Genomic DNA, 25,508 nt, shown 5'->3' on the forward strand with positions numbered 1-25,508 from the left:
GCTCAATGCTTAGTCGACGTGAACGTAACCTACGCCCGTCCCCATTCACGTACGACTTACGCAAACGACGTAAAATACGACGCGGTTCCGACGTTTCCAACGTCCATACCTTAACATGACTTACCCCTGCTTTATGAGGGGGTAAAGTTACGCCGGTCCTACGCCTTACGGAAACAGCGTATTTAAATACGCCGGGGGGCGCAAGTACGTTTGTGAATCGGCGTATCTAGCTCATTTGCATATTCAAGGCGGAAATATACGGAAGCGCCCCTAGCGGCCAGCGTAAATATGCACCCCAAGATACGACGGCGTAATTAGGTGTGGTAAAATTAGGTGCCTCAGCTTATACTCGAGCATATATGGTATTCATTGAAATTCAGAACTGGAAAAATTGTGTTGGGCTTAAGGATTTTTTTTTTTATTTCAAGCAAATTTTGAGTTTTGATGGTAAAATATTCACATTCCAATATGTTTGTGTACATAAAAACAAAACAAAAAAAAAAAAAAACACTTTATAGCAAGACTTTTAATAAGAGGAAAATGAGGGGGGACAGATAAAATGAACCGTGGTGATAAAAGCCGCCATTGGTGCAAGTGGTTCTCAAGCGCACCCCTACACCCGAGGCGAATGTCGTCTGCTGGTTTCCGAGCAGGTCACACACGCTTGGCGTGGCACAGCCGAGAAAGGAGGACAAATGTCCTGTGGGAATAAGAAGAAAATGGGAAAATAAAAATAAGTACGGCATTGCATGTAAAGTGCTGGGTAAATTGACGGTGCCATATAAGTACCTAAAAAGAAAAAAAAAAAAAAAAACAAAAAAAAAAATAATAATAATAATAATAATAATAATAATAATAAATATATAAATATATATATATATATATATATATATATATATATATATATATATATATATATAATGGGGTGGATTCAGTAAGCAATTGCGTCTGCGTAACCATAGTTACGCAGCGCAATTGCTTAGTTGCGCCGGCGTAAACGACCTTTCTGTATTCAGAAAGCTCGTTACGCCGACTGCAGCCTATGATATGACTGGCATAAGGCTCTTATGCCGCCGTATCGTAGGCTGCATTCTTACGATGGCCGCTAGGTGGCGTTCCCGTAGTGGTCAGCGTAGAGTATGCAAAATGCATACTCACGCCGATTCACAACCCTACGCGTACGCATTTTACGTCGTTTGCGTTCGTCGGGTTCCGCGTAAGGCTGCTCCTGCTATTAGCAGGGGCAGCCAATGCTAAGTCTACCCGTCGTTCCCGCGTCGCGATTGTTTGAAAATTACGTCGTTTGCGTAAGTGAATCGTGAATGGCGTTTGGACGCCATTTACGTTCACGTTAAAGCAAATGACGTCCTTGCGACGTCATTTGCCGCAATGCACGTCGGAAAAGTTTCCCGACGGAGCATGCGCACTATGTTCGGCGCGGGAACGCACCGAATTTAAATGATCCACGCCCCCTACGGGATCATTTAAATTACGCGCCCTTACGCCGGGCAGTTTTAGGGAGCGCCCGCGCAAATTATGGAGCTACTGCTTCATGAATGAAGCGCAGCGCAGGTAATTTACGGAGGCGCAGCGTTAAAACGGTACACTGCGCCTCCGTAAGAGGGCGCAAGTCGTACCTGAATCCACCCCACTGTGTGTGTATATATATATATATTAAAAGCAAGCAGCTATAAATACTGCAGCTGCTGACTTTTAATAAATGGACACTTACCTGTCCAGGGCGCCCGCGATGTCAGCAGCCGAAGACGATCAGTCGCTCTCGGCTGCCTCCGCCGCCATCCTCGGTGAGGGAGTCAGGAAGTGAAGCCTTGCTTCCCTACTGCGCATGCGCGAGTCACGCTGCGTGTCCTCACTGGTCCCAGAAGAGGGAAGGGGGGGAGGACAGAGTAGGCGCAGGAAGTGGCGTAGGTCATCGCGATCACCGTGGTGATCTATGCCAGGAAGTGGAAGTAAATCCCTGTATTACACAGGTATCTGCTCCCTCCTCTCCCTGAAAGGTGCCAAATGTGACACCGGTGTGGGGGGGGGGGGGAGTTCCAAAAAGTGGAAGTTCCATCTTTGGGTGGAACTCCGCTTTAACCCTTTCCCTACCACCCCATTGTCATATGACAGCGGCAGGAACCCTTTGTCCCTCCGGGCCGCCATCATATGACGTCTTTGACTTCCCGAGCCTCTAGGAGACGCACACACGCCCTCCGCAGCATCACTCGGGAGCCGATGCGCGTGCCCGGAGGCCGCAATGTCCACCGGGCACCCACGATTGTCTGTCACACAGATCCACGTCCTGTCAAGTGAGAGGAGACCAATGGTGTGTTCCCAGAACAGAGGAACACCAATCAGTCTCCTCCCCTTGTGAGTCCCCTCCCCTTACAGTTAGAATCACACCCTAGGACAGTGATGGTGAACCTTGGCACCCCAGATGTTTTGGAACTACATTTCCCATGATGCTCCGCTACAGGGGCGGACTGACCATTGAGTCACTCTGGCACTGCCGAGGGCCCCATGCCACTAGGGGGCCCCATCAGGGTTGCCAGGCCAAGGGACAGTATGTAAAAATCTATGTTTTTTTTTACATCTGTCCCTGATATGTCCGAAACCGACATGCTTTTGATGTGAAAATCCCGAGATTTTAGCTGCCCCGCCTCTGCACTGCCTCCTGGCATGGTGACTATCTGTAAGCCCGGGGGGGCCCCATAATCTTCTATTGCCCGGGGGCCCCATGAGTTGTCAGTCCACCCCTGCTCCGCTACACTGCAGAGTGCATGAGCATCATGGGAAATGTAGTTCCAAAACACCTGGGGTGCCAAGGTTCACCATCACTGCCCTAGGATACACATTTAACCCATTGATCGCCCCCTAGTGTTAACCCCTTCCCTGCCAGTGACATTTTTTACAGTAATCGGTGTATTTTTATAGCTCTGATCGCTCTTTGGCCCCAAAATAGTGTCAAAAGTGTCCGATGTGTCCGCCATAATGTCACAGTCATGATAAAAATCGCAGGTCGCCGCCATTACTAGTAAAAAAACAAATAATAATAAAAACGCCATACATGTATCCCTTATTTTGTAGGCGCTATAACTTTTGCGCAAACCAATCAATAAGCGCCTATTGCAATTTTTCGTTTTTTTATATCTTTTTTGGGGGATATTTATTATAGCAAAAAGTAAAAAATATTGGGCCAGATTCACAAAAGAGATACGACGGCGTATCTCCTGATGCGCCGTCGTATCTCTGTGATCCGCCCGTCGCATCTATGCGCCTGATTCATAGAATCAGGTTACGCATAGATAGCCCTAAGATCCGACAGGTGTAACTTGTGTTACACCGTCGGATCTTAGGCTGCAATTCTAGGCCGGCCACTAGGTGGCGATTACATTGCGGTCGGCGTAGAATATGCAAATGACTAGTTACGCCGATTCACGAACGTCCGCTTTGCCCGTCGATCTAAATTTACGTCGTTTCCGTAGAGATGCGTCGCGTAAAACTAAGCATGCCCTCTAGGTGGTCTAACCAATGTTAAGTATGGCCGTCGTTCCCGCGTCAAAATTTTAAATTTCACGTCGTTTGCGTAAGTCGTCCGTGGATGCCGCTGGACGCCATTTACGTTAACGTCGAAACCAATGACGTCCTTGCGACGTCATTTAGCGCAATGCACGTCGGGTAGTTCTACGGACGGAGCATGCCCAGTACGTTCGTCGCGGGAACGCGCCTAATTTAAATGGTGCCCGCCCCATTTGAATTAGGCGGGCTTGCGCCGAGCGGATTTACGCTACGCCGCCGCAAGTTTACAGGTAAGTGCTTTGTGAATCAGGCACCTACGCTGTAAACTTGCGGCGGTGTAACGTAAATGGGATACGTTACGCCGCCGCAGCGTAACAGCTTTCTACGTGAATCTGCCCCATTGTTTTTTTTGTTCAAAATCGTCGCTATTTTTTTGTTTATAGCGCAAAAAAATAAAAACCGCAGATCAAATACCACCAAAAGAAAGCTCTATTTGTGGAGGGGGAAAAAAGTACGTCCATTTTGTTTGGGAGCCACGTCGCACGACCGCGCAATTGTCAGTTAAAGCGACGCAGGGCCGAATCGCAAAAAGGGGCCTGGTCGGGAAGGGGGGTAAATTCTTCCGGGGCTGAAGTGGTTAATGTGCCCCCTGTCGAGGAATGCTTCTATATGACGCAATACAGAGATTGAATATACCTCCAATAGACGAAGACAGGCGTCCACATTTTGTCTCGCTGCCGGTACACTGCAGGGTGCTGGAAGGTCTACAATCATCACTAGAAATCGTGGAACAGCTGCTACACGTCAGGCCATTCGGCACAAAACTCGGTTCCGGCACTGAAGATAAAAAAAAAGTATATATTTTTTTTACTATGATTACAATTTTTCTTTACTTTTAGGACAACAAATGATAATATAGATTTCCAGCTGAACACCAGCAACTTTTAATACTTGTTCCCAGGGCTTTTTTTCAGCGGGAACGCGGCGGAAACGCAGTTCCGGCGCCTCCAGCACTGAATGTATGCAGTGGCGAGGGCTAGTGGGGTGTGCTGAAGGGTCCAATGGGGGGGGATCTATTGTTGTTGGTGGGGTTCTTATGTTGCTAGTGGGTCAATTGTTGCTGGGAGGGATCTACTGTTGAGGGAGGGGTCTATTGTTGCTGGCTGCTGGAGGGTCTATTAGTTGGCTGCTGGTGGGTCAACTGTTGCTGGGGGATCTATAGTTGAGGGAGGGGTCTTTTGTTGCTGGTGGGGGGTCTATTGTTCCTGGGGTAGATCTGTTGTTTCAAGGCAGTAATTTGTTGCAAGCAGTCTATCATTGCTGGGGGGATCTGTTATTGTTGGGGGGGGGGGGGTCTATTATTGCGGGGGGTGGTCTATTTTTGCTTGTGGGGGGGGGGGGGTTGTTGCTGGGCTCCATTTTACTGCTTTTCTTATTATAATTGCCAAATTCCATACAGATTTCATACACAAAATGATACATGGTTCTGTTTTCTCAAAAATAGGTGGTACTGGGAGGTGGGTAGGGGGTGGAAACATCTGACGGTGCTTGGAGGTGGGTAGGGGGCGGAGACATCTGACGGTCCTTGGAGGTGGGTAGGGGCAGAGACATCTGACGGTCCTTGGAGGTGGGTAGGGGGCGGAGACATCTGACGGTCCTTGGAGGTGGGTAGGGGCGGAGACATCTGACGGTCCTTGGAGGTGGGTAGGGGGCCGAGACATCTGACGGTCCTTGGAGGTGGGTAGGGGGGCAGAGACATCTGATGGTCCTTGGAGGTGGGTAGGGGCGGAGACATCTGATGGTTCTTGGAGGTGGGTAGAGGCGGAGACATCTGATGGTCCTTGGAGGTGGGTAGGGGCGGAGACATCTGATGGTTCTTGGAGGTGGGTAGAGGCGGAGACATCTGATGGTCCTTGGAGGTGGGTAGAGGCGGAGACATCTGATGGTCCTTGGAGGTGGGTAGGGGCGGAGACATCTGATGGTTCTTGGAGGTGGGTAGAGACGGAGACATCTGATGGTCCTTGGAGGTGGGTAGGGGCGGAGACATCTGATGGTTCTTGGAGGTGGGTAGAGGCGGAGACATCTGATGGTCCTTGGAGGTGGGTAGGGGCGGAGACATCTGATGGTCCTTGGAGGTGGGTAGGGGCGGAGACATCTGATGGTCCTTGGAGGTGGGTAGAGGCGGAGACATCTGATGGTCCTTGGAGGTGGGTAGAGGCGGAGACATCTGACGGTCCTTGGAGGTGGAAGGGGGCGGAGACGGTGGCTTGGGAGAGGGGAGTTCCTGTACCTATTCTGTGAGAAAACTTAGGCCTAGGCTAAAGGTCTGAAACTGTCGGATGGCAAGGATGAAAGCCAGGAGGCAAGATACAGGAATGGTGGAACCCCTGCGAGGGCTGCTAATGTATTTGAACTTTTGTGCTTTTAAATAAAAGTGGGCTACCAGGCCCTTAAAAATTCAGTTCTGGACTGGCGTACTCACTGGAAAACGCATCTATCGCTGGAGTCTAATAACCCCAATGTCTCTCCCTCTCCATCTCCCTCTCCACCTCTCTCTCTCTCTCTCTCTCTCTCTCTCTCTCTCTATATATATATATTAGTGCTGGAAACTTCTGTAGAATGAAAAAGGATTCCGTAGAAAGGGTTATATACCGACACTTAAAGTGGTTGTGTAATCCTCAGACATGAAATATGAATAAAGCACATCCCCCCTATAGTGTCTACTTGTCTCAATCCAGAGCACTCAAGCCAGGTTCACACTATTGCGAATTGGATGCGGATCCACGGCATTAAACACGCAATTGCAGGAGAATGTCACCCTATGGAGCTGGTTCACATATCTCTGATGCCACTCCGATGCGAATTTGCGAAGGAACCCTGTGCGTCTTTTGGTCCGTTTCAGGTCTGAATTCAGCCCAAAATTTCGGCTGAAATCGGTCCTGAAACGGTAAACCAGGATGCACGGGACGTGAACCGGGGTGGACTGACCATTCGGGCACTCAGGCACTGCCCGAGGTCCCCATGCCACTAGGGGGCCCCATCAGGGTTGCCAGCCTCAGTAAAACCAGGGACAGTATGTAAAAATCTGTGTTTTTACAAAAATCCCAAGATTACAGCTGCCCCGCCTCTCCAGTACCTTTTCAGCGTATGTGTATTCTGTGTGTATGTATGCTGTGTGTGTATATTGTGTGTGTGTGTGTGTGTGTGTGTGTATACTGTGTGTGTATACTGTGTATGTAAACTGTGTATGTATACTGTGTATGTAAACGGTGTATGTATACTGTGTATGTAAACTGTGTATGTATACTGTGTATGTATACTGTATGTGTGTGTATACTGTGTGTGTATACTGTGTATGTAAACTGTGTATGTATACTGTATGTGTGTGTATACTATGTATGTAAACTGTGTATGTATACTGTATGTGTGTGTGTGTGTGTGTGTGTGTGTGTGTATGTATACTGTGTATGTATACTGTGTATGTGTGTGTATGTATACTGTGTGTGTGTATACTGTGTATGTATACTGTATGTGTGTGTGTATACTGTGCATGTATACTGTATGTGTGTGTGTATACTGTGCATGTATACTGTATGTGTGTGTGTATACTGTGTATGTATACTGTATGTGTGTGTATACTGTGTATGTATACTGTATGTGTGTGTACACTGTGTGTGTGTGTGTATACTGTGTGTGTATACTGTATGTGTGTGTGTATATACTGTGTATGTATACTGTGTGTGTGTACACTGTGTGTGTGTGTATACTGTGTCTGTATACTGTGTGTGTATACTGTGTATGTATACTGTATGTGTGTGTGGTTATACAGTGTGGCCCCATAATCCCAAGATTATAGCTGCCCCGTCTCTCCAGTACCTTTTCAGTGTGTGTGTATGTATGCTGTGTGTGTATACTGTATATGTGTGTGTATGTATACTGTATGGTGTATGTGTGTATACTGTGTATGTATACTGTGTGTGTGTGTGTATACTGTGTGTGTGTGTTTGTGTGTATACTGTATGTGTGTGTGTGTGTATACTGTGTATGTATACTATGTGTGTGTGTGTGTATACTGTGTATGTATACTGTATGTGTGTGTGTATATACTGTGTATGTATACTGTGTGTGTGTACACTGTGTGTGTGTGTATACTGTGTCTGTATACTGTGTGTGTATACTGTGTATGTATACTGTATGTGTGTGTGGTTATACAGTGTGGCCCCATAATCCCAAGATTATAGCTGCCCCGTCTCTCCAGTACCTTTTCAGTGTGTGTGTATGTATGCTGTGTGTGTATACTGTATATGTGTGTGTATGTATACTGTATGGTGTATGTGTGTATACTGTGTATGTATACTGTGTGTGTGTGTGTATACTGTGTGTGTGTGTTTGTGTGTATACTGTATGTGTGTGTGTGTGTATACTGTGTATGTATACTATGTGTGTGTGTGTGTGTATACTGTGTATGTATACTGTATGTGTGTGTTATACCTGAAGGGTTTCACATGTACTGGCACTTTAAGGCTGGCTCCACCCAGCAGTGATGACAAGGGTCAAGGGGTATAGTAGCCATCTTGGAGAGAGCACATGTAGAAAGAGATAACCTGTAATGTCCTGAGATGCATGTTGCAGTGTACAGCCTGTACTGAATAAACATCCATTGTTCCAGCCCAGAGTCTTGTGTCTCTCTCAACACAGAGGATATAACAGTGGCGACGAGGATGGGATTTACAAAGTGTCTATCAGTCTGAGAGAGAGACAAAGACATTGTGGATTGTCACCTGGATTAAAGCAATCACAGATCCCAGCAGGAAAATGTCATTAATCGGGACATTAAGTGAGTTTGATGGAGAACAGACATCCTGGAGTTCCTGGGTTGAGAGACTGGAACAGTATTTCAGTGCAAATGCCATCCCAGACAACAGGCAAGTAGCAGTGTTTCTGACAGTGGTTGGGGCCAAGACATATGACACTCTGAGGGATCTGCTTTCCCCTGTAAAACCAGCAGCTAAGACATTGGCAGAGCTGCTGACACTGCTAGAGGATCACTTCCAGCCTAAACCATTAGAGATTGCAGAAAGATTTCGCTTCTATCAGCGGCAGCAGCAGACAGGTGAAGAGATTAAAGTTTATGTGCTCGCCCTTCGCAGACTAGCCTCGACCTGTTCTTTTGGGGACTACCTACCTATTGCACTGAGAGATAAGTTTGTCATGGGACTGAATTGTGAGTCAACACAAAAGAGACTGTTAACAGAGAAAGACCTTACCCTGACAAAGGCAATTGAGATAGCTTCAGTGATGGAAATGGCTGTGAAAGATACAGAGGAATTGAACCCCCAGAGCAGAAGGGAAGAGGTGAAGCAGGAAGTTTTCAGAACAGCAGTCAAACCAACTGCTGCAAACTGGAAATACAGACCCCCACCAAGCCGGGGGTCAGCTTGCTACCATTGTGGGAATACAGACCATGATTACAAAGTCTGCCGGTTTAAGGATCAGACCTGTCATAATTGCGGTAGGACCGGCCATCTGAAACGAGTTTGCCGTAGCAAGAAGGTGCGAGATAAACAACCTCTGAACCCGAAGACTAAGACATATATGGTGGGAAGATATACATCATCATCTGAGTCAGAGGATGAGGCTGTGCTCCACAGGTTAGACATACATCATATGCATTCAGCACCCTCCGCAATGACTGTAGATGTAACCATTGAGGGAAAGAAACTCAGGATGGATGTAGACACAGGAGCAGCAGTTTCAGTTATCACCCAGAAACAATGGAGACAACTTCAGACCCGAAAAACTGTCCGCCCAACACCAATCAAACTGCAGACATACTCAAAGCAGATACTCCACCCACTGGGTTACGCAAAAGTACAGGTATTGTACAAGGGTCAGATAAAGAGACTGCCATTATATATCCTAGAAAATGGGGGACCCCCTCTATTCGGGAGAGACTGGATTGCTCACTTTGGGATGCCAGACATCGCCATAAGTCCCTGTAACACCGTTACAATTCCATTAGGAGATAATGAGGGATGGGTGGTGTCCCTGAAGCAGCAGTTCCCAAAGATTTTTGATGACCAGTTGGGAAAAATAAAGCATGACTGTGTGAGACTCAAGCTGAAACCCAACGCTCAGCCTAAGTTCTTCAAAGCTCGGACAGTACCTTTTGCACTCCGAGCAGGTGTGGAAGCAGAACTAAGTCGGCTGGAGGAACAAGGTGTCATCTCAAAGGTAGAGCACAGCGAGTGGGCATCACCAGTTGTACCGGTAAAGAAATCGAATGGGGACTTGCGCATTTGTGGCGATTTCCGCATGGCACTGAACTCTCAACTGGAAATAGACCAGTATCCCCTACCCAGAGTAGATGACATTTTTGCCTCTCTTGCAGGAGGTCAAAAGTTCACCAAGCTTGATCTCAAACAAGCATATTTACAGTTTGAGGTCCATCCTTCTTCCCGCAAGTTTCTGACCATCAACACCCACAAGGAACTGTATCAATATAATCGGATGGTGTTTGGGGTAGCCTCTGCCCCAGCCATTTGGCAACGAAAAATGGACGAGATTTTGGCGGACATTCCTTTTACTCAGTGCCTGCTAGATGACATGCTCATTACAGGTCGGACCGACCAGGAACACAAGCAGAATGTGGAGCTTGTGTTGGCGAGACTCCAAGAACAGGGTCTGAAAGTGAACTTAGCAAAATGCCAATTCATGGTGCCTAAATTGGAGTTTTGTGGCCACCTTGTGGATGCAGAAGGTATACACACCACGGAAGCCAAGGTTGATGCTTTAGTCAAAGCTCCAGCCCCAACCAACGTCCAGCAGCTGCGATCATACCTTGGCTTGCTGAACTATTACCACAAATTCCTGCCAGATCTGGCACACACCTTGTTTCCGTTGAACAAGCTTTTGGAGAAACACTCCAGATGGGACTGGTCGGCTGCATGCCAACGTGCTTTTGAAGTTTCTAAGCGGAAGCTGTTGGCGTCACGCATGCTCGTGCACTATGACCTCCAGAAGCCTCTCACCTTGGCTTGTGATGCCTCACCCTATGGTCTGGGGGCGGTACTATCTCACATCTTACCAGATGGGTCAGAAAAACCAGTGGCATTTGCCTCCAGGTCTTTGACAAAAGCAGAAAGCAATTACTCACACATTGACAAAGAGGCTCTTGCGCTGATATGGGCAATTAAGAAGTTTCATCTTTACCTATATGGTAGGGAATTCACCATACTGACGGACCATAAACCACTCCTGCAGATCTTTAGCCCTGACAAAGGCATCTCCCAGACTACTGCGGCCCGCCTCCAACGCTATGCCCTATTCTTGGGGGCATACAGCTACAAAATTCAGTATCGTGGTCATGATGCCAATGCTAATGCGGACGCTATGTCCCGACTGACAGGGAGGTCCATGGACTCTTCTCCACCGGTCAAGAGTTGTCGTTACACCAGCCTGTCCTTCTTGTCTTCTGGGGAGATAGCAGCCCATACAACCAAGGATACCTTTCTGAAAACCATACTCTCCTGGGTACGTTCCGGTTGGCCTGCAACTGTCACACAGGAGTATGAACCTTTTTTCCGTAGGCGTATGGAATTAACTGTGGCTGGCAACTGTGTTTTATGGGGAGACCGAGTGATCATTCCACAGACCCTCCGGAGACACATTCTGGACTTGCTACATACTGGTCATCCCGGGAGCACACGTATGAAACAAAAGGCCAGAGGCTATGTGTGGTGGCCAAACCTAGACTCAGATATCACAACATATGTGAATGCTTGTGCTGGATGTGCACAAACGGCAAGAGACCCTCCTCGAGGGTGCATCCAGCCCTGGACTTGGCCCACGGTTCCTTGGTTTCGCCTACACTTGGACTTTGCAGGCCCGATCAGAGGACACACCTTCTTGATCATAGTGGACGCCCATTCAAAGTGGCCTGAGGTCATTCCTGTTACTCAGCCAACGACTAAGGCAACGGTTTCCATACTGTTACATCTCGCTGCTACGTTTGGATACCCCAGAGAAATCGTCACAGACAACGGTGCACAATTCACCAGTCAGGAGTTTCAGCGTTTCCTGACTGCCCACAGAATCAAGCACAAGTTGACCGCACCTTACCACCCGGCTACAAATGGTCAAGCAGAGCGCTTTGTGCAGACTTTTAAACGCTACTTCAAAGCTACAGTGGCTGCAAGTAAACAACAGTCCCTGTCACCCCAACAGCTGGACTCCTTCCTTTCTGCTTACAGAAACACACCACATGCAACCACTGGGAAAACTCCAGCAGAACTCCTTCTGGGGCGGCAGCCATGGACTGTTTTGGATATGCTCCGCCCTCAAACAGTCCAGGAATATGTACTACAGTCCCAAGACAAGATGGTCAAACACAATGAGCTCCCCCGATTCACAGCCCAACAAAAGGTATGGGCCCGATCTTATGGGGCTTCCAACACCCGTTGGCTTCCTGCTGTCATTGCAGAGACCTTGGGACCCAAGATGTACAAGGTCCGCCTGGAAGATGGTTCCATTTGCAGACGTCATGCGGACCAACTGCGTCCTCGTTCTCGACTGCCCGAATCCCTGATGCCGGCTGAACCACCAGTGTCTCAAGGATCTGCTCCCAGCGAATCAGGATGCACAGAGACTGATGATTGTGGGGACTCTGAACTTTTGAACTCAACTCCAACAGAGCCCTCCAGCTCTGGTCCGGAGGTCTGTTTACCCTCTGAGCTGGGGGATCCCTTCTTGGCCCCGCCGGTACCCATTCCGGCCAGCCCTGTATCCTCTGGTCCCGAATCACTGGATGCCCGGCCTCAGCGACACTGTCGCCCTCCTGACCGGTTTCAGTTGCAAGAGCGGTTACGAGACTTTCGACGGGGCCGACGGAAGTGATCCGATGACATATTTACCCCGCAAGCTTGAAGTTCCGTAATTCTCCTGTGTTTGGAGGACTGTTATTGGACAGTTAGCAGTTAATGTTTTGTGCCTGTTATTGTTTTGTTGTGTTTTTTTTTTGTTTTTTTAGGGATGGATGGAAGGTGTTATACCTGAAGGGTTTCACATGTACTGGCACTTTAAGGCTGGCTCCACCCAGCAGTGATGACAAGGGTCAAGGGGTATAGTAGCCATCTTGGAGAGAGCACATGTAGAAAGAGATAACCTGTAATGTCCTGAGATGCATGTTCCAGTGTACGGCCTGTACTGAATAAACATCCATTGTTCCAGCCCAGAGTCTTGTGTCCCTCTCAACACAGAGGATATAACAGTGTGTGTGTATACTGTGTATGTATACTATGTGTGTGTGTGTATACTGTATGTGTGTATGTATACTGTGTACTCTGTGGGCCAGATTCACGTAGCTCAGCGGATCTATAGATCCGCTCGATCTACCTGATTTAAGATCCGCTCCCGCAAGTTTAGGAGGCAAGTGGCTAATTCACAAACAACTTACCTCCAAACTTGCGACGGCGGATCCTAAATCCCCCAGCGGAATTCAAATTCCGCGGCTAGGGGGAGTGTCATATTTAAATCAGGCGCGTTCCCGCGTCGATTTAAATGCGCAGGCGCCGTCCGCGAAATTTCCCGGCGTGCATTGCTCCCACTGACGTCGCTAGGACGTCAGTGGTTGCGACGCTTACGTAAACGACGTCCGTCCGTATTCGAGAACGACTTACGCAAACGACGTTAAAAAATTTAAATTCGACGCGGGAACGTCGGCTATACTTAACATTGGCTGCGCCTGATAAAAGAAAGGGTAAGTATACGACGGAAAACCGCTACGGAAACGACGTAAGAACACTGCGACGGGTCCGCGTACGTTCGTGAATTTGCGTATCTCGCTGATTTACATATTATTTATCGTAAATCAGCGGGAACGCCCCCGGCGCCATTTTTAAATTGAAAAAAAGATCCGACAGTGTAACACAGTGTAACACTGTCGGATCTAGCCCTATCTATGCGTATCTGATTCTATGAATCAGGCGCATAGATAGGACCAGTGTAAGTCAGAGATACGATGGTGTATCTGTAGATATCTGTAGATACACCGTCGTATCTCTTTGTGAATCTGGCCCTGTGTGTGTGTTTATACTGTGTAGCCCCATAATCTCCTTTTGCCCGGGGGCCCCATGAGTTGTCAGTCCGCCCCTGGTGTGAACCGAGCCTCAGTGTAATATCTGCCTGCTGCCTCCTTCCTCTGCTATCAGGAGGCATCACTGCTGACAAGTTTTCCTGACGCCAAGAGAAAAAAAGGTGACAGCGGAGGGACCTCCAGCTGATTTGCAGCTTTAGCTCTGTGTGAAGTGGGTGTGTCCTTTCCCTCCAATCGGCTCTCACTGAGCTCTGCAGTTTGTCATTTCAGCTCTCCGCCCCCTGTTTTTTTTAACAGCTCAGACAAGCCTTATAAATTCTGCACTTTGAACGGATGTAGAGAAGAGAAGACCGCAGATAAACAGGTACAACTTATGTAGGATGATTTATTTAGTCTCTGTGTATTACCCGAGGCCAGTCACGCCACTGGGCATATGGTATGTGGGGGGGTTTACAACCACTTTAACAAACATGAATCATTTCTATGAGAAAGGACATCTACAAACGTACTTACATGTGGGTACGCGAGTCTCACAGTTGTCGTAGTCGCAGCACAAAGTTGCGGTTCTGACGTTGGCGTCTGTAGATGTTACGCTTCCAGTTTTCTCGCATTGGTTATTGGGGACACATCCTCGCGCAAATATGGACATCCCAGTGACTCCGGGGGAAGCTGCATACAAATAGTTTATAAATGTTACTGTATACATTTTAGTGATTTATTTTGATTTTAATTGACTTGCAATGATCCTCTAAACTCCTTTCTGACTAATTTAAAAGGCTAATATTCGAATCACTGTCCCCTCCCTCCTCACACATTACAGCTCTCTCCTTTTTCTGGGAGTATCTAATTACTGTATGAGCTCGCCCAGCTCCTCCACCCATCCCCCACACTTCCTTTAAATAACCTTTTATATATCTGCCAGGAAAGGCGCATAGAGTAATACTCTCTACAGCAACCGTTCTCAACTAGGGTTCTATAGAAACGTAGGTCCCTCCAGAGGTATCTAGGGGTTTCTTGAGCTGTGGGTAACTGGCATCCTACTTGACGAGTCACTGGCACGATACAAACAATAATTTTAGCTATCTGTAAGGGGGCATTCTACTCTTCGACCACCGATGTAAGGGCCGTTTTCCCTCTAACAAGTTGGTTTTATAATGGGTTTACCCAGGGCTTTTTTTCTCTAGTTTCAGGAACTCCCTACTTCCAAGTCTCCTGTTGTGTCCACCTCTAAACACCATTCCTTGGTTCCACCCCCTACCCACCTCTGAGCACCATTCCTTGGTTCCACCCCTACCCACTTCCGAGCGCCATTCCTTGGTTGCACCCCCTACCCACCTCTGAGCACCATGCCTTGGTTCCACCCCCTACCCACCTCCGAGCACCATTCCTTGGTTCCACCCCCTACCCACATCTGAGCACCATTCCTTGGTTCCACCCCCTACCCACATCTGAGCACCATTCCTTGGTTCCACCCCCTACCCACCTCTGAGCACCATTCCTTGGTTCCACCCCCTACCCACCTCTGAGCACCATTCCTTGGTTCCACCCCCTACCCACCTCTGAGCACCATTCCTTGGTTCCACCCCCTACCCACCTCCGAGCGCCATTCCTTGGTTGCACCCCCTATCCACCGCTGAGCACCATTCTTTGGTTCCACCCCCTACCCACTTCCGAGCACCATTCCTTGGTTCCACCCCCTACCCACTTCCGAGCACCATTCCTTGGTTCCACCTCTGAGCACCATTTCTTGGTTCCACCCTCTACCCACCTCTGAGCACCATTCCTTGGTTCCACCCCCTACCCACCTCTGAGCACCATTCCTTGGTTCCACCCCTACCCACCTCTGAGCACCATTCCTTGGTTCCACCCCTACCCACTTCCGAGCACCATTCCTTGGTTCCACCTCTGAGCACCATTCCTTGGTTCCACCCCCTACCCACCTCTGAGCACCATTCCACCTCCTACCCACCTCTGAGCACCATTCCTTGAGTCCACCCCCTACCCACCTCCGAGCGCCATTCCTTGGTTGCACCCCCTATCCACCGCTGAGCACCATTCCTTGGTTCCACCCCCTACCCACATCTGAGCACCATTCCTTGGTTCCACCCCCTACCCACATCTGAGCACCATTCCTTGGTTCCACCCCCTACCCACCTCTGAGCACCATTCCTTGGTTCCACCCCCTACCCACCTCTGAGCACCATTCCTTGGTTCCACCCCCTACCCACCTCTGAGCACCATTCCTTGGTTCCACCCCCTACCCACCTCCGAGCGCCATTCCTTGGTTGCACCCCCTATCCACCGCTGAGCACCATTCTTTGGTTCCACCCCCTACCCACTTCCGAGCACCATTCCTTGGTTCCACCCCCTACCCACTTCCGAGCACCATTCCTTGGTTCCACCTCTGAGCACCATTTCTTGGTTCCACCCTCTACCCACCTCTGAGCACCATTCCTTGGTTCCACCCCTACCCACCTCTGAGCACCATTCCTTGGTTCCACCCCTACCCACTTCCGAGCACCATTCCTTGGTTCCACCTCTGAGCACCATTCCTTGGTTCCACCCCCTACCCACCTCTGAGCACCATTCCACCCCCTACCCACCTCTGAGCACCATTCCTTGATTCCACCCCCTACCCACCTCCGAGCGCCATTCCTTGGTTGCACCCCCTATCCACCGCTGAGCACCATTCCTTGGTTCCACCCCCTACCCACCTCTGAGCACCATTCCTTGGTTCCACCCCCTACCCACTTCCGAGCACCATTCCTTGGTTCCACCTCTGAGCACCATTCCTTGGTTCCACCCTCTACCCACCTCTGAGCACCATTCCTTGGTTCCACCCCCTACCCACCTCTGAGCACCATTCCTTGGTTCCACCCCCTACCCACTTCCGAGCACCATTCCTTGGTTCCACCTCTGAGCACCATTCCTTGGTTCCACCCCCTACCCACCTCTGAGCACCATTCCACCCCTACCCACCTCTGAGCACCATTCCTTGATTCCACCCCCTACCCACCTCCGAGTGCCATTCCTTGGTTGCACCCCCTATCCACCGCTGAGCACCATTCCTTGGTTCCACCCCCTACCCACCTCTGAGCACCATTCCTTGGTTCCACCCCCTACCCACCTCTGAGCACCATTCCTTGGTTCCACCCCCTACCCACCTCTGAGCACCATTCCTTGGTTCCACCCCCTACCCACCTCTGAGCACCATTCCTTGGTTCCATCCCCTACCCACCTCTAAGCACCATTCCTTGGTTCCATCCCCTACCCACCTCTAAGCACCATTCCTTGGTTCCACCCCCTACCCACTTCCGAGCACCATTCCTTGGTTCCACCCCCTACCCACTTCCGAGCACCATTCCTTGGTTCCACCTCTGAGCACCATTCCTTGGTTCCACCCCTACCCACCTCTGAGCACCATTCGTTGGTTTAACCCCCTACCCACCTCTGAGCACCATTCCTTGGTTCCACCCCCTACCCACCTCTGAGCACCATTCCACCCCTATCCACCGCTGAGCACCATTCCTTGATTCCACCCCCTACCCACCTCTGAGCACCATTCCTTGGTTCCACCCCCTACCCACCTCTGAGCACCATTCCTTGGTTCCACCCCTACCCACCTCTGAGCACCATTCCTTGGTTCCACCCCCTACCCACTTCCGAGCACCATTCCTTGGTTCCACCTCTGAGCACCATTCCTTGGTTCCACCCCCTACCCACCTCTGAGCACCATTCCACCCCTACCCACCTCTGAGCACCATTCCTTGATTCCACCCCCTACCCACCTCCGAGTGCCATTCCTTGGTTGCACCCCCTATCCACCGCTGAGCACCATTCCTTGGTTCCACCCCCTACCCACCTCTGAGCACCATTCCTTGGTTCCACCCCCTACCCACCTCTGAGCACCATTCCTTGGTTCCACCCCTACCCACCTCTGAGCACCATTCCTTGGTTCCATCCCCTACCCACCTCTAAGCACCATTCCTTGGTTCCATCCCCTACCCACCTCTAAGCACCATTCCTTGGTTCCACCCCCTACCCACTTCCGAGCACCATTCCTTGGTTCCACCCCCTACCCACTTCCGAGCACCATTCCTTGGTTCCACCTCTGAGCACCATTCCTTGGTTCCACCCCCTACCCACCTCTGAGCACCATTCGTTGGTTTAACCCCCTACCCACCTCTGAGCACCATTCCTTGGTTCCACCCCCTACCCACCTCTGAGCACCATTCCACCCCTATCCACCGCTGAGCACCATTCCTTGATTCCACCCCCTACCCACCTCCGAGCCGTTAAAAAAGGCCGTTGTTTACGTTGGGTCACGACGTATTTACACAAAACACGCCCCCATCACATCGATATGAATTGCGCGCCCTTACGCCGCCAAAGATACACTACGCCGCCATAACTTACGGCGCAGATTTTTTGAGGATTCAAAAAAAAAGTAAGTTACGGCGGCGTAGTGTATCTTAGGTACGCTACGCCCGGCGGAATAATGCGCCGCTGTACGTGGATCTGCCCCATTGTGTTTTTTTTTTCAAAATTGTCGCTCTTCTTTGTTTACAGCGCAAAAATAAAAACCGCAGAGGTGATCAGGAAAGCTCTATTGTTGGGGGGGGGGGAAGATGTAAATTTTGTTCGGGAGCCACGTCGCACGACCGCGCAATTGTCATTTAAAGTGTGACAGCGCTGAAAACTAAACATTGGTCTGGGCAGGAAGGGGGTGAAAATGCTCGGTACTGAAGTGGTTAAAAACATTCGGTAAGAGGAAGAAATGAATGGCATGAGAAAAAAGTAAAAGAAAATAATCCCGTGGTTTAATATAAGTAGAATTCCCGTACTTAGCGTTGATTCAGTCAGTGCCGTGGCACAACTATATCCTGAAGGGCAGGTCACCGTTTCTCCTGAGCAGTAGTTTCCCCTCAAATCGATACATTTGATGCAGGAGATTGAAAACCCTAAAAAAAAGAAAAACAAAAAGTAGACACAATTAGGTCCAGTCTATTGAAAATAGTCCAGCAAACCCTGATTGTAATATTTGTGAACGTCAAAGGTATATTTATACTGTTAGTAATGAGAGAAAACATCTGCTGAAGATTTTGTTGAATATGAAACCTTCCAGGAGCATAGGTGTGCTGCGCACAGGGTGTGCCAGGTGTGCCTGGGCACACCCTAATCACGCTGTGCTGCACAGATTCCCCCTGTGCTGCACAGATTCCCCCTGTTTGGCTGCACAAGAAGGGACTGGGGAATCTCTGTCTTAAAGTGGAGTTCCACCCATTTTTTTATGTTTGTCTGTGCTGCATGCCCTAATCTCATAGTGTTCAGAATGGACAATTTTTATTTAATTTGTTGCTTGTAAATACCTTTATTTTGTAGTCCTTCATTACTTCCTCCTCCTTATTTGCCTAGGCTATTTGCAAGGGTTTCTGGGATAGGCATCATGTTTCCCAGTAGTCCTTGCAAACCTGACTGAAACCTATTACATTGCTTGTGCACTGAGCATGTGCGAGATATGCAAAGCTGAAATCCAGGAAGTCATACAGTCTGGCTTCATGATGCCCACACTTAAGATGGCCACGGTCTATTTCTAGATTATAAACTATTTAAATGCTGTAACAACCAAACAAAACAGACCTTAGTTTACAGACTAACTTTACTAGAATACATTAAGCTTGTGTATTACAGGGGTATTTATATTTAAAAAGTGAAATTGTGGGTGGAACTCCCCTTTAAAAGTGAGATATTAGGGGACAGTTTAGACCTCTACTTTTTGTTTAGTCCAGTGACTGAATGTAGTTGTTTCTCAAAAATGTTTTTTTTTAAAACTAAAACTAAGCTTCCTAATCTGAGCAAAAAAAAAAATAACAATTTAACCTGTGTTTTTTTTTTTTTTTTTATATTGTATATATTTTTTTTTATGCCAAAATTATTAACAAAATCAAATACATAATTCTATATTTAAATCTCTTTTTTTTAACTACAATTTTTTATTTATTTTTTACTCTCTCACCAAAACCCCAAATGGAACTCCTAAAAAATTGTGTGTGTGTGTGTATATATTACAGTTCGAGTTCGCTCAACCCTACTAAAGAGTAAAAAATAAATAAAAAATTGTAGTTAAAAAAAAAGAGACTGAGATATAGAATTATGTATTTGATTTTGTTAATAATTTTGGCATAAAAAAAAATATACAATATCTAAAAAAACAAAACAAAAAAAAACCACACAGGTTAAATTGTTGTTATTTTTTTTTTTGCTCAGATTAGGAAGCTTAGTTTTAGTTAAAAAAAAAAAACATTTTTGAGAAACAACTACATTCAGTCACTGGACTAAACAGCATGCTTCACATACCCAGTCATTGTTTTACATTAGCTACCCAATGAATACATATCAGTTAATGTAAACTGGGCTTTATAATGAATATTACTGATGCACTAAAGAGTAAAAAATAAATAAAATAACTAAATAATTGTAGTAAAAAAAAAATGACTTAAATATAGAACTATTTCTTTTTATTTTGTTAATATACAATTATATATTATGTTTGGCATAAAAAAAAATATATAATATTTTATATTTATTTGACACAAAAGAAAAAAAATATATCAACTGAAATGTCTTAGTCTTGATCATATATAAGTAAAATATGAACCACTATTCATTTCCTTTAATGTGCCTAAAATAAGTTGATGACCAACAACAGGTTAAATTGTTTTTTTTTTTGCACAAATTATGAAGCTTAATTTTAATAAAAAAAAAATAATTTTTGAGAAACAACTACATTGTACATTCAGTCGCTGGACTAAACAGCATGCTCCACATACCCAGTCATTGTTTTACATTAGCTACCCAATAAATACATATCAGTTAATGTAAACTGGGCTTTATAATGAAAATTATCTAAACAAATACATACATTAAAAAAAAAGATGTACTAAAGAGTTAAAAAAAAAGACTTAAATATAGAAATATTTATTTTGTTACTATTTTTGTCATAAACAAAAATATTAGATAGATAGATAGATAGATAGATAGATAGATAGATAGATAGATAGATAGATAGATAGATAGAGATAGATAGATAGATATAGATAGATAGATAGATAGATAGATAGATAGATAGATAGATAGATAGATAGATAGATAGATAGTAGATAGAGATATAGATAGATAGATAGATAGATAGATAGATAGATAGATAGATAGATAGATAGATTAGATAGATAATATTTTATATTTATCTAAAAAAAAAAATCAACTGAAATTTCGTAGCCTTGATCATATATAAGTAAAATATGAACATAACCACTATTCATTTCCTTTAATGTGCCTAAAATAAGTTGATGACCAGCAACAGGTTAAATTGTTTTTTTTTTTGCTCAAATTATGAAGCTTAGTTTTAATTTAATATATATATATATTATTTTTTTTAGAAACCACTACATTCTGTCACTGGACTAAACAGCATGCTCCACATACCCAGTCATTGTTTTACATTAGCTACCCAATAAATACATATCAGTTAATGTAAATTGGGCTTTATAATGAAAATTATCTAAACAAATACATAAATTAAAAAAAAAAGATGTACTAAAGAGTTAAAAAAAAAAATTGTAGTAAAAAAAAAGACTTAAATATAGAAATATTTATTTTGTTACTATTTTTGTCATAAACAAAAATATTAGATAGATAGATAGATAGATAGATAGATAGATAGATAGATAGATAGATAGATAGATAGATAGATAGATAGATAGATAGATAGATAATATTTTATATTTATCTAAAAAAAAAAATCAACTGAAATTTCGTAGCCTTGATCATATATAAGTAAAATATGAACATAACCACTATTCATTTCCTTTAATGTGCCTAAAATTGATGACAAACATCAGGTTAAATTGTTGTTCTTTTTTTTTTTTGATCAAATTATGAAGCATAGTTTTAATAAAAACATTTTTTTTTGAGAAACAACTACATTGTACATTCAGTCACTGGACTAAACAGCATGCTTCACATACCCAGTCATTGTTTTACATTGGCTACCCAATGAATACATACAGTATCAGTTAATGTAAATTGGGCTTTATAACGAAAATTATCTAAACAAATACATAAATAAAAAAAAAAGATGTACTAAAGAGTTAAAAAAAAATCGTAGTAAAAAAAAAGACTTAAATATAGAAATATTTATTTTGTTACTATTTGTGTCATAAACAAAACTATTATATAGATAGATAGATAATATTTTATATTTATCTAAAAAAAAAAATCAACTGAAATTTCGTAGCCTTGATCATATATAAGTAAAATATGAACATAACCACTATTCATTTCCTTTAATGTGCCTAAAATAAGTTGATGACCAACAACAGGTTAAATTGTTTTTTGTTTTTTTTTGCTCAAATTATGAAGCTTAGGCTTCTTTCACACTATGGATTGTATGTCCGTTTTATAATATCTGTATTACACCTATTAACGGACATTTATTAACGGATTTAATAACGGATACATACGGATAAATATTTTACCATTCTTCCTTTATTGAAAACGGATAATGTTTATCCGTATATATCCGTATACATCCGTTATATCATTCCTTTCTAACGTCCGTTAATAAAAACCATTTCACCCTTTCTTGAAGTCCAGCTCAAGAAGTCTTTACTGAGCATGCTCAGTAAAATTAACGTCCGTTAACATAACGGACATTTACGGAGACATTTACTAACGTCCATGTGCCATAGACTTCAATGTTAAAATATAACGGACGTTAATATATCCGTTACTTGCAACGGACAAAAAATGGACAAAAAATAGTGCAAGACCCGTCACATATTCCGTTATAACTAACGTCCGTACGTTATAATGGACTATTACGGATCTTTACGGAACATAAAAAAATCCCATAGATTTTAATGATATTTTATAAAGGACGTATAACTTCAGTTTTTTAACATTATCTGACGGATTTTAATACGGATTATTAAAACGGATTTATTTTGTAGTGTGAAAAGGGCCTTAGTTTTAAATTTTTTTTTTTATTTTTTTTTTTTGAGAAACCACTACATTCAGTCACTGGACAAAACAGCATGCTCCACATACCCAGTCATTGTTTTTCATTAGTTAACCAATGAATACATATCAGTTAATGTAAATTGGGCTTTATAATGACAATTATCTAAACAAATACACAAATAAAAAAAAATGCACTGATGTACTAAAGAGTTAAAAAAAAATCGTAGTAAAAAAAATTACTCAATTATAGAAACATTTATTTTGTTACTATTTTTGTCATAAACAAAAAATATTAGATAGATAGATAGATAGATAGATAGATAGATAGATAGATAGATAGATAGATAGATAGGATAGATAGATAGATTAGATAGATAGATAGATAGATAGATAGATAGATAGATAGATAGATAGATAGATAGATAGATAGGATAGATAGATAGATAGGATAGATAGATAGATTAGATAGATAATATTTTATATTTATCTAAAAAAAAAATCAACTGAAATTTCGTAGCCTTGATCATATATAAGTAAAATATGAACATAACCACTATTCATTTCCTTTAATGTGCCTAAAATAAATTGATGACCAGCAACAGGTTAAATTGTTTTTTGTTTTTTTTTTGCTCAAATTATGAAGCTTAGTTTTAATAAAAAAAAATAATTTTTGAGAAACAACTACATTGTACATTCAGTCACTGGACTAAACAGCATGCTCCACATACCCAGTCATTGTTTTTCATTAGCTGCCCAATGAATACATATCAGTTAATGTAAATTGGGCTTTATAATGAAAATTATCTAAACAAATACATAAATTAAAAAAAAAGATGTACTAAAGAGTTAAAAAAAAAATCGTAGTAAAAAAAAAAGACTTAAATATAGAAATATTTATTTTGTTACTATTTTTGTCATAAACAAAAATATTAGATAGATAGATAGATAGATAGATAGATAGATAGATAGATAGATAGAGAGAGAGAGAGAGAGAGAGAGAGAGAGAGAGAGAGAGAGAGAGAGAGAGAGAGAGATAGATAGATAGATAGATAGAGAGAGAGATAGATAGATAGATAGATAGATAGATAGATAGATAGATTAGATAGATAATATTTTATATTTATCTAAAAAATAAATAAACTGAAATTTCGTAGCCTTGATCATATATAAGTAAAATATGAACATAACCACTATTCATTTCCTAAAATAAGTTGATGACCAACAACAGGTTAAATTGTTGTTTTTTTTTTTTTGCTCAAATTTTGAAGCTTAGTTTTACTTCAAAATATTTTTGAGAAACAACTACATTCAGTCACTAAACAGCATTGTTTTACATTAGTTACCTAATGAATAAATATCAGTTAATGTAAACCGGGCTTTATAATAAAAATCATCTAAACAAATACATGAATAAAAAATAAAAAATACACTGATGTACTAAAGAGTAAAAAAAATTAAAATAAAAAATCATTAAAAAAAATCTTAAATATAGAAATATTTATTCTATTTTGTTAATATTTATATATATATTATATATATATTATATTTATCTAAAAAAAAAAAAACTGAAATCTCTTAGGCCCAGTACACACGACCAGTTTCCTCGGCAGAATTCAGCTTCCGACCGAGTTTCTGGCTGAATTCTGCCGAGAAACCCGGCCGTGTGCACACTTTTGGCCGAGGAAGCCGACGAGGAGCTCGACGAGGAAATAGAGAACATGTTCTCTATTTCCTCGTTGTTCTATGGGAGCTCTCGGCCCGCCGAGCTCCTCGGCGGCTTCAGGGCTGAACTGGCCGAGGAACTCGATGTGTTTGGCACGTCGAGTTCCTCGGCCGTGTGTACGGGGCCTTAGACTTGATCATATATAAGTAAAATATGAACATAACCACTATTAATTTCCTTTAATGTGCCTAAAATTGATCACCAACAACAGGTTAAATTGTTCGTTTTTTTTTTTTTTTTGCTCAAATTATGAAGCTTAGTTTTAATAAAAAACATTTTTTTTTTGAGAAACAACTACATTGTACGTTCAGTCACTGGACTAAACAGCATGCTCCACATACCCAGTCATTGTTTTTCATTAGCTACCCAATGAATACATATCAGTTAATGTAAACTGGGCTTTATAATGAAAATTATTTAAACAAATACATAAATTTAAAAAAATATATTAAATAAAAAAAAATGCACCGATGCACTAAAGAATTACACAATTAAAAAATTCGAAAAAAAAAAAAAGAAAGTAATAATATCTAAACATACATTATCACCAATGTTGAATCTGTGATCTTAAAATGCATAAAAGGACATTAAATAAATGTATAAATAAATAAATACATGTTTACAGCATATACAGTATTTAATAAAGATGTCATGTATATTATGGTTTATGTCTCACATCGCCATTTTAAAGTACGATTAATAAAAAGTATACATTGGACAAAATTAATAATGGTTAGATGATGAAAAGTTTACTCACCGGAAGGTATTAGTGCATAGAGCACCAGCAGGGCTGCCAAAGTCATTGCCATGATGCCAGGATCCAGATCTTCATCCAGTGCCGACTCATTTCCCAAGTCCTCTATTTATGTACCACACCAAGGGGCGGAGTGCAGCAGGAAGGCGTCACGATCTGTGCCGATCATTAGTCAAATAGTAAGTGTCTTACTCAGAGAGTATTCTGGTTCCAAACAGTTTGGAGAACATTTAATACACTTTGCAAATATGGTGATAAGCACTGATAAGACTTTATGGATTTTAATTAACCGCTTGTCTACCGGGCACTTACACTTCCTGCCCAGGCCATTTTTTCAGCGCTGTCACACTTTGAATGACAGTTGCGCGGTCGTGCTACACTGTACCTAAACACAC

At 43.8% G+C, this 25,508-nt stretch overlaps 1 protein-coding gene across 1 annotated transcript; it reads right to left on the minus strand.

Annotated features, from left to right (window-relative positions):
- Window positions 1–511: 511 nt before the first annotated feature.
- On the minus strand, window positions 512–25,223 carry LOC120916316 (phospholipase A2 inhibitor and Ly6/PLAUR domain-containing protein-like). The gene is made up of 5 exons (XM_040327222.1): window positions 25,117–25,223; window positions 18,460–18,576; window positions 14,129–14,284; window positions 4,219–4,359; window positions 512–700 (listed from the first exon to the last, which is right to left on the minus strand). Exons 1-5 carry the CDS (start codon window positions 25,166–25,168, stop codon window positions 513–515), a joined length of 654 nt encoding a protein of 217 aa, XP_040183156.1. The 5' UTR covers window positions 25,169–25,223; the 3' UTR covers window position 512.
- Window positions 25,224–25,508: the final 285 nt, after the last annotated feature.

The sequence above is a fragment of the Rana temporaria genome, chromosome 10 (genome assembly GCF_905171775.1).
Source record: "Rana temporaria chromosome 10, aRanTem1.1, whole genome shotgun sequence".
NCBI lineage: Eukaryota > Metazoa > Chordata > Amphibia > Anura > Ranidae > Rana > Rana temporaria.

Bases quoted from the DNA above. Each gene is read 5' to 3' on its own strand.
- LOC120916316 (XM_040327222.1), bottom strand. From the start codon at position 25,168: ATGGCAATGACTTTGGCAGCCCTGCTGGTGCTCTATGCACTAATACCT. The intron at 18,577-25,116 runs GTGAGTAAACTT...TCTTTTTTTTAG, and splicing joins CTATGCACTAATACCTTCCG to GGTTTTCAATCTCCTGCATC. The intron at 14,285-18,459 runs GTACGGGAATTC...ATTTGTATGCAG, and splicing joins ACTGACTGAATCAACGCTAA to CTTCCCCCGGAGTCACTGGG.